Raw genomic sequence first — 10,577 nt, 5'->3', positions numbered from 1 at the left:
CAGGAATGCTTGGCACCTGCTGATACTTGAGTTTGTCATGTGACATGTTTTAGAATCATATTCCTAGAAAGAGCTTTGCTTTAATTATTCTAGAAATGAATTCTGAGCAGGTGAAGGAAATCCTAGCTGCAATATGCAACAGAAAGTCTAACTACTGGGAAATTGGGAGAAAAATACTCCTTTTTTCTGTTATCAATGTTATCTGTTATCAAGCTGTTATCAGTGGCTTAACAGCTTTCAGTTGTGATTGTTCTGCATGGCACAAGAAATTTCTGGTTCGACGTGCTTGGTGTCTCCCATCATGGTTTTCTGCTTTCACTGTTGCAGGCTTATGTTGGCTTTTTTTTTTTTTTATATATATACAGCAATAGTTTGCACTTCTAGAGAGAAATTGGGACAGGTGTAGAGAAAGACTGGTCAGACGAGACAGCCTCCCAGCAGATATTTTGATGACAGAAAGTGAAGAGAACTTTGTGCCTTAGCGTCACAATGTGCAGGCTGAGGTGTGACAAGATTTTTGACTAACATACAAGAAGCTTGGAAAAAGCAAGATACGGGTACTTAAGATGAATGGAAATGCCACAAAAAGAAACTGTCAGAAAATGACAAATTTTGTAAACAAATTTGTAAACAAATTTAAGCTGGAAATAAGAAGGTTGCCATAATAATTAGGAATTAGGTCTGTCCGTGGGTATTCTGGAATAAGCATAATGGGGACAAAAGATCTTTACAAACTCTGTGATGGAATAGGTAAAAATGATTACTTGCAGCAGCAGTGGTGGGATTGGGTACCTGCGTAAGATCCTTTCAAGCCTATGTTCCTCTGACTGAAATGGCTTCCTGAAGGATGATCTGGTAGTAGAAAATAGCAAGATGAAGACAATGTGAGGGAAAACCTGTCCATAGAGTGGGCAGAACTTGATGGTGATGCGTCATCAGCTGAGAACCTCACTAGGGACGGGCTCTGTTTGGAGAACACCAGAGATGTCTGAAGTAGCAGTCTGGATACACTTGTTGGAATCTGACCTCTCCAAGGGCTGGCTTAATCTCAGGCACTAAGACAATCTACCTGTGCTTACTAGATGGGCTGTGAAATGTGGATTTTAGGTAAAAATCCCTTCACAGCAGAGAGGAATTAACTAATCAACAAGCAATTAACTTGTTTCTATACATAATATTAATTAGGAGTAGCTCCAGGATGTGAAGGGAAGGGCTTTTGGGGATCTAGCTGCTCAGAATTTGGAGTTGGAAGAAGTGAGAGTTTTATCTCACGTCATGATTTTCAGTGGATTTAACTGTCGTATTTCCAGTGGTATTTTTTACTTCATTGACTGCAAATCTTGGGATGTTGAAGTGAAATATGGACTTAACCACAAAAGACCATCTCATGCTTTGCCAGCTGTCATTGGAATGTGCCAAAAACTACTGACCCTGCATGCTTGTAGGAAAAGTGGCCTTAGGCAAAGGAATACAGCACAACATAGCAAGTTTTTAAGTTACTTTCCAGAAAGCCTAGTTCTGTCATTCAGGAAAATCTAGGAAGCTGTACAAGCCTTCTTCCCTCTGATATGGCTAACTTGCATTCTCAGAAGTGGGGGAGGGAAAAAATGTCTTAGAAAGTACCTCAAGTAGTTTGTTTGGGGTTTTTTTGTTTTCATATTTCGAGAGATATTAGGGCCTGTCTTTAGGACATGAACATTTCCTTTTGCCACTTTAATTTTTATATGTATTTGTCTCTTTAAACAATGCAGACTGAGCATGGGTATTAAGAGTACTGGAATTATGAAACCTAAACTACACAATTTTCTATGGAATTGATACTATATAGATTGGGTAAGATGAGCAGATGAGGTAGAGTGTGCACACTTAATTGTGCAGTCTGTTCCCCCCCAACATTTTTAATATGAATACTAGGATAATGGGTGACTAACAGGTTTTTATCATACTGTGCCCTGCAGGACGCATTTCAATGTGAAATAGAGAGGGCTTTTGTGGCTTCCATTAAAACTATTCCTGAAGCTAAATCCCTCCATCTCGCTCAGGAGTCATTCCTCAGTGATGTTCTATATTAGACAGTCATGAGTCACAGATGAAAAACGTGATAACCTGGGTTGCCTAAAGCTCTGTACATACCATTAATATCCAATCACTAAAGAGTAAAAAAGCACTCAGTTGAGTAGGGTGAAATGCATTTCCTCTGCCCAAAACGTGAAAAGCTGATAAAATTCCTTTTGTGCAGGGAACCTCAAATCTCATTAATGTTAGGATTTTAGAGACTCTCATCAAGAAAATGCAATAGTTTTTAATTTACTTGGTCCTTGATTGGTACTGTAATTCAAGCCATTTAAAATATGTAAGATCAAATTATTTTTAAATAGCTTTCTTATTATGTATGTATAAAAAGATATAGAAAAGCTCACTATAAGTGTGTGTGTTACAGTGAGCTCTAGGCACAGTGAACATGAGCACAAGCTTGATTTCTATCTATAAAGGTATTATCCACTCAGTGTCAACAGCATGTTTGGGATATGTAAAATGACAACTAGAGCTATCTTGATCAAACCCCAGAAGCCTTTTTTTGGTTAAAGGTCTGCTGCCTGTCATATAATTCCAAATAATACTCTTCTTTCTTTTCTTCGATGATTTTACCCATACCGTCACAGTTAATGTTGAACAAATTGGCAAACACTGGATTTACAGGCTTCCCAGTATTTATTTCAGTCATATTTACTATGATGATAGTTAAGCTGTGGCAGGGAGATTGTTCTTATATTTTGTCCTCATTGAATTTATTCAGGTTTCCTAATTTGGGGGGGAGAAGAATTATGTGGTTTAGAATTGTTGCTATATCACCTGGATCATCTTTCTCAGATGACTGAAGTTCTTAGTAACAAATACTTTGCCATCTCTGATAACACAGACTGAAACATTAACTTCCAGCACTGCTACATATACTATAGGTACGTGTTAAAAACAGGGTCTCAAATACAAACCCCAAATATCTTGAAAGTGCTTCTTCATGCCCACTGTACTTTGTTTTTATATTTCCTTTTTACGCCTCATGTAAAATCAATCTGACAAATGCTAACACAGATCTGAGGTTCATTAGGAAGTCATTAGTTATCCTAAAGGGATGTTTATGGATAGAAGCACTGTATATTTTGGGCTGTCAAGACAAATTGACCAAATGGCTTCTCTGTAACCACCCTCCAACTGTGGCAGGCTAATGTCAGAACTCAATGCATGGTATTCCTTTAAATCTAGTGTAAGAAAGTGGTTAGTGGAAATGTCTATGGTCATAATCAAATTGAGCCTCAAATGAAATTTGTAATTTAGATATCAATACAGTTAAACTATTAACATCTCACAGCATTTTTCAGAAATTATTTTCCCAATTAAAGTTTTTATATAAGTAGTGTTTTGTATTGGACTTTCAACTGGAGAGTCAAGACTCTCACAACTGGGCTGGCCTGAACAGTTGGTGCTCTCGGCCATAGAAATGGGTACTCTTAACTTTGACTCTGTTTCATCAGCCTTCCCCTAAACTTCCTTTTCCAATCATTTCATGGTTTAAAGCCCAGCTGTAAAATCTAATGAAAATATTCAACACTGATTATAATCACCCCCTTGGCCAAACAGAGGTAGTGTGCTTTCTTCTGAAATCATTTCAGAAGGTATCATTTTAGCAAAAACAGTCCGCTCAAGAACACCTGGCTCCTTAGCACCTGGTACACAGTGTTGTAATACTGTGGCCTTTTGCAGGCTGTATTATAGTCAGGTGGTTAAATGAAGTTAATGCCTTGGTGTCTGTTTGGGGCAGCAGAACACTAGTTTTCACTCACTGAATTCTTTCACTTCAAATATGTTATTTTGCCAATGCAATTGCTTTCCTCGCTGCTCTTCACTTCTGTTCTGTTCATGCTACAGTCGCATTATTAGCTTTTGGGCATGCTAGTTTAGCTTCAAATGACATCCTGCACTGCATGAATTAGAAAGAGGAACAGCCAGTGCTACATTTCAGTAAACATACTCTTCAAAACATATGTAACGAGATTGATCCCAGTGAGTTAATATTTTAAATAGAGAAGGTCAACCGTGTCTTGTTTTTGCTTCAAGGCCATGTCTGGCGGTCAGTTTCCTACTTGTTAGCACCCATCAGTCCAAATAATCTCTGTGCTCTACTAATTAGAAAAAATACACTTTAGGTTATGCCATTGTGGGGAGTGTAAAGGTAGCTATGCCAAAATTTTTCAGGCTTTTACATAATGCAGTGTATTCATACAGTACTTTTCAATGAATGCTTTTCTGAACAGAAAGTTACAATGGACTTCATAATGTATTATTTGTAAGTTTAAATGTGTCTCTATGTGGCTTTGCTTTCAGCCATCTGCTAAGCTTTACTTTTCCTGAAGTTTTGTTCAAGTTGTGTCGCTAAGATATAAAACATTAAGATTTTGATGACTTGTCCAAACTACTTTTTCTAAAATATTTATCTCGAGTAGCAGTGAGAAAATAGCACATGTGACCTGTGACACAGAACTACAATTAATGGGATAAGTATTTGCTTGTGTATGCCAAATCGGATCTTGGGCCCCTCAAGGACGCTTGAGGAAGCAGTGGTTGGACACCTTCATGTCTCTCTGATCCTAGTACTGAGGGCCCAGAATAGTTTCTTAGAACAAGATAGGACACAAGATTGTTGACTTGTGCCAGGCTTATTGCAGAAGAAGCTGGAGAATTTACAGGGAAGCACAGATGATCTAGTGCTATCCTATAATACTCACAGATCTCCTTTCAAACAGAGAACTCCACAGAGGTGGAAAATCCTTCTTTGTTTCTGTTTCAAACTGGAAATGGAAGCAACCTATAGTTTAATCTTAGGAGACCTGTCTGCTCAAGAAATTCTCAGAGCTTGTTCTCAGAAACGTGTCTGACTACCCCCTCTAGCTGTTGCTTGGGTCGCAGCTGGCAGGCTTTTCTTAGTAAAGACTTGTGGGTGTGGGTCCAAAAAACAGTCTACATTTTTAAGTGGATTTATAGGAAGTTCTACAAATTTAGATGCCAGGCTCAGAATAATACTTCACTGTGAGCTTTAAGCTAAAATATTTACACCATCTCTAAAAGCCTATTTATTATATAGTTTGACTTTGTAATACATAAAGGGTTGCTTCTAGACCATGCATAGAATTGAAAAAGCAAAAATCTACATATTGTATGTTAATACTACTGACTTGCTCTATATTGCATATGTATACAAGCAGTCAGGAAAGGGCTGGTATTATGAATATATTGGTTTAACTCAAATCAGAGTGCTTAAAAGGAATAAAAGAGAGAAAATAAAAGGGGGGGGGGGGCGCATTATGGTTGTTTAACCATTATTTGGTGTTTGTAAGATACAGCACTACAGAAAGCCTGAAGTGATGTTCTGTTTAAAACAATTTCTGTTGATTCTTTGGAGGGAGTAACTGAATTACTTCGTTTATTAAGCTCAAGGTGCAGGAGCCATACAAAAGGGATAGAGATGGCCTGAAGTACAGTGCCTATCTCTCACAATGGCCATTCTTGAGTTGTGTGAATGCAGGCACCCAAATGTGGAAGGAGCTGCTATGTAATTTCTGGAATAAGTGTCTTTGGAAAGAGACTCTTACAGCGATGTTTCCTCCCCAGGCAATTAGAACTGCCTGATACTTGAAGGATGCTCTTCTCTGAAGATGCTACTACAATCCTGGCAACTATGGCTCTCCAGAGCAGGTTTGGGTTAAACAGCTAAAATGGTAGTTATCATCCTTTGCAGATGACTGATACAAGATGAACAATCCCAAACAATTTCCTCCCTATCCTAAATTAGAAGGTTAAGTACAGTTACTAGGTATGTCAGAAAGGTGTGTTTTCTTCAATCCTGCTCTTTCTGACAGAATACTGGGGCTAAGAAAGTGGAGAAGTCAGACTTGCTGAAAAATATAGGAAGGTTTCTTGTACTTCTTCCCCACCTGCCCCCCCCCCTTTTTTTTTTTTGTTGTTTGTTTTTTTTGTTTTTCCCTGATCTGAAACTGATCTGAACATTCTCAAGGTCGGTAATAAAAGTAACCTGGAAGATCTTGGAAAAAAATAGGTATTTTTTTTCTTGGAAGTGAAACTTTGACTTGTAAGATAATTTCCTTCAAGGAAATATGTTAATAAATGATTTTACTTGTGTGTTTCATTATGCTATCATTATGATAAATTTTAATACGAATGTTACTAAATGAGAAATGCCTGTACACGTCTTTAGTAAAGATACAGTCTACTGAGGAAAACTTGTACTCAAACTAAACAAAGTAGGTCTGTATTTGGAGTTTGTGTGACCTGCATTTTTGTAGTGGGTATAGGTCTAGCAGTTTTATTTTCTTCTTTAACAAGCTTTGTACATGCAAGACTGTAACAGTCATTCTTAGAAAAGTGCTTACCGTGGAGGTGAATCGGAATATATGACGTTGACAACACGTTGACGTGTATCCACACTGGAACCAAGCTCAAGAGTTGGGGGATACTCCTGTATGCAGGTGGCTCTCAGCTCTCCAAAAGAGCCACCATAAGAGAAGCCATCTGGAGCTGGAAAACAAGCAATCAATACTTGCTGCTCTTTTCCTCTATGGTTTCTCTGAGGCAGTATCACTGTTCATAACACTGCCACAAATCGGAAAATAAAATCCACCAGAGGCAGAGGAATTACTGGTGTTCTGGAACAATCAGGTTTCACAGGACATTTCTACTCTTTTAAGAGCAAATTAGCATCATCTGTAGACAAACCATGGTGTTTCAGCTATGGCACTATATATTTAGTGCTGCCCTACAAGATGCAAGTGTCTAAAGCTTTTCTTGTGCCTCAAAAGTTGAAAAGGAGCATTGGTTCTGCTGCACACAGCTTCAAACAGTAGCAGCAGTGATGAAGCTCCCAGGAGTTGCATACATTGAAACCTTGCCAATTCTTTCAGGTTTTTAACAGAAAGCCTATGTGTTTGATTGTAGGTCTGTGTCTTGAGAAAAAGCTTTTCTCAATAAAAACACAAAAAGTGCAAAACATGGAAAATAGTAGAGAAAACCACCCTGCTGCCTGCTTCAGGCCTTCCTTAATGCTTCCATGCAAGAGCTTCAGAGTGCCACAAAAACCAAGAAGTGAGTGCTGTTTTCTGTTTTAGAGCATATTTAGCCTAATGCTCAACATTCCAGGGTAAATTTCCCTAACAGTGTCCCAAAGTGTGGAAATGCAGCAATCTCTGCTCCTCTACCTCCTGCAATTGTCTTCCAAATAAAGTGATCTCTCCTTTTCACTTGATACATTAAAATACTAGCTGGAGAGAAGGGCCAGCTTCTAAAGTGACACTGAAGTAGCAGTGTCTCTCTCAACAGAGGGTAGAGGACAGGATTCACTTGAACTGCCTGTTCCTCCTTCTGTCAGTTTTCATTTCTGCCAATGTGTTCTCGAGGAATTTACGAGGACTAATCCAGTCTGTCATGCACTGTGCTTTCCTTTGGCTTGATGTGTGAAGCAAGCCAACTTTGCAGTGACTCCCACTGCTTCCATGCTGGCCAATGGAAGTGTGCTGAGATATCAGGATAGCTTGTGCTAATGTGAAATTTTCACTTGGGTAGACTGGCTCGATTTAGTTTCAGATAATTCTTTTGAATTTCTCTGAAAATATCACCATGCTTGTCTTTTTCCATTTCTCTAGCATTGATACTTCTAATGAGTAGTTTGAAAATTGCCTATGTTTTTACCTGGCTTCAGGGTTTTTAAAGGGACCGAAATTAGTAATGATTGAATTTTAATGGTATTTTATTATGCCAAAATATTCCTGTTCATGGGTAAAACCCAGTAATTCCAATTTGGGTTTAACTGTTTAATTCCAAATTTAGCTAATGAAAAGCAGGAAAAATAGATGTTACAATAATAGTAGACATTAGTTTTCTGTATATTTTTTTCCCATTTTTTACCATGGAAGTTTGCATTTCACTTCTTTTTGAGTCTAAAGTTTATTCCCAAAACAAAGATGTTATTCGTTTATCTAGATGAACGCTTCTGGAAAAGCTAAAAATAATTATTCCTAGCTCCAGGTGGACAAACTGATCCTAGGAAATGTGTTTCTTTTAGACACAAAAAGACTGGTCCAAATAATTAAATGATTGACTTCAGTGGATACTTGATTTACCTTAGTGAAATCAAGATTTGAGCCAATGCTTTTTTATTTAGCTCATTTTTTCTATATAAAGAAAAAATGTCAACAATATGCAAAGCACAAAACCTTCAGATATAGGAGCCTAACCACAGGTGACATAACTGCTGTTGCTCCACCCATTTATCTTTTGAATTTTTACTAGCTGAAGACTTAGAATATCTTTTTATAACTGTTTTTTGCTTAAATATAGAAAAAATCAGATCCTGTCATTTCCTTGACAAAGTAGCTTTTAACTTCCGGTCAGCAAACGTAAAATTGGCCAAAAATAGAATTCTATAATTAACTCCTTCCTATTCCCAAATCCTTTTGAGGTACCAGGGGTTTTGGAGGTGGTGGTGGTACAGGACAAGATGGGACGGGACTGGGGGGGATTCAGGGGGATAGCAATTGGTACTTTTTTGATAGAAAACCAGTCTCTTTAATGATGATGACAGTTGTAATGACATTCTGATGCCCTGTTGTTCTGTTTATATCCAGTTACTAACTTATGGTCAGAGAAGTAGTAATTGCCCAGTCACTGCTGTAGCTTGTAGGAAATTGAAACATTCTTGGCTTTCCAACAAATGCAAATTACATTATATGCTATACCAAGGCTATAGTGGGATATGAAAATAAACTTGTCAGGAGTTCTAGCAATGGAGAAGAAATACTATACTTATCAAGGGAAAATAAGCTGTTCAAGAAATGGTGTTGGCATTGGCCTTGCATGGAACTTGTACTATGTGAATTCAGTGCCAGCACAAAGATGCTATTAAACTACAAAGCTGCCCCTGACCTACTTATCCTATTTTTTTAATTATATTTTTATCCCTTGCATGGCAGCCAGATGCTTTTTGTTGCCTGTAGCACCAGATTATTAATAAAGTTATGCATTACCTTGCTATAACTAGCGATCTTACCATAAACAACATCTGTTCTTGGACGTTGGCGTCTCAACCGCCTTTCCTTTCGCAGACCGCCAACAACGATTGTAATACAGGACAGAAACAGCACAATTCCAATCACAACTCCAGCCACCAGAATAGGTGAAAAAAATAAATGGGTTTCATTTCCGTGATCACTGTAGTTGGGGAATTCACTATCATCTGAGTCACTCTGGTTCAAGACTTCTGTACAGCAGAAAGCGAAAGAACATGTCAGTTATGAAGAAAGACATTTACAAAGTGTGGTTATACAGATGCCAAAACTAAGGGCTTTCAAAACCCTAAGAGACAGCCTGAGAAAGATCAGTTGTATAAATTCATGCTTTTATGGATAACCTATTTACTAGAATGCTTTCTGTAGCTGTTAGTAACTGACTCTGGGGGAGTCACTCAGCAATTGTTTCCCTGTTATTGGGAAGTATCCTGCTGGAATTGATGTATGTTACATAATTTTGATTACTTATTCCTGGAAAGATTCTTTGTATAATTATGCTGAAAGAACTGAAATGCACAAGGAGCAACATGAAAACTCCAAAACTGGGGCTCCACCTGGAACTTGGGCTCCACCTGGAACTTGGGTTCCACCTGTGTTGTTATGAAGTGTGAAAAGCCTCCAAGGTTTTGCAGATAAGAGTGAAACAGAGGGGCATGCCTTCGTTTGTGGAAAGAGTTAGCATCCCAAAAAACTGACTTGGAGCAGAGGGGTGAAGAGACTCATTCTTAAGTGAGGCATGGGATTTTTGTAAGGCATGGCTTTTTATTAAGCAGAAGCTTGGGCAGTATGGCCTTAACATCTCATAAATTGTCAGAGTAGAAAACCACCTTAATGAGACTTAAAATTTACTCCTTAAAAACCTGAAAGTAAATAAGCCTAATTTATTGCCTGTTGGGCTCCTCCTTATGTTTAAATAGTAACCCAATATGGTGCCACATCTGTGCTTTAGTCCAGGCTTCCCTAGTATTCAAACTGGCTTACCTGCCTTACGGAGAGGTTAGGTTTGCTGCAGTGATTCTCGTTTCATCCTCCCTCTGGTTTGGCCTAATACTGTGTAAGCAAGGAGCTGTGTGGGCAGTCAGACCTTGCCTTCAAAGAGTGTTGTGGGGCAGTAGGTACGTCCTGTGCTTCACCAGGTGACTGCAGACTGAGCTGAGCTCTACCTGGCTGTGTGCTTTTGTTCTGCCAAGCAGTTCTACACAGCAACTTTACTAGTCTTACTTCTACCCCATTTTGATTTTTCAGTTGGAAGGCACTCATGCTGTATGTGGCAAAAACTGTAACTGCTTTCTTCTGTTAACAAAAACCAACAATCCCTCAAGAGGTATTATTTAAGTTCAATAATAAATCAGTTAAGGGAGAAGAATGGAAAATCCAAGGATATCCCAAGCTATGAAAAGTCAGAATACCTCCAGTAATTTATTCCCAGGTAAAATAAGCTTT

The 10,577-nt window shown here is 38.4% G+C and overlaps 1 protein-coding gene across 1 annotated transcript in view; it reads right to left on the bottom strand.

The window, feature by feature from the left end:
* The window catches only part of LOC104404880 (protein BEAN1-like), a gene marked incomplete at its 5' end in the record, with an annotated part of 16,069 nt that extends 6,740 nt beyond the window's left edge, over positions 1–9,329 (bottom strand). The window contains 2 exons of the mRNA XM_010013415.1: positions 6,447–6,591; positions 9,116–9,329. Of these exons, the coding sequence (XP_010011717.1) occupies positions 6,447–6,591; positions 9,116–9,329 (359 nt within the window). The remainder of the gene's footprint in view (positions 1–6,446; positions 6,592–9,115) is intronic.
* Between the last annotated feature and the right edge of the window lie 1,248 nt (positions 9,330–10,577).

The sequence above is a fragment of the Nestor notabilis genome, unplaced genomic scaffold, assembly GCF_000696875.1.
Source record: "Nestor notabilis isolate BGI_N333 unplaced genomic scaffold, ASM69687v1 scaffold16344, whole genome shotgun sequence".
NCBI lineage: Eukaryota > Metazoa > Chordata > Aves > Psittaciformes > Psittacidae > Nestor > Nestor notabilis.
Note: the sequence above shows the minus strand (reverse complement) of the source record. Positions and strands in the feature narration are given on the sequence as shown.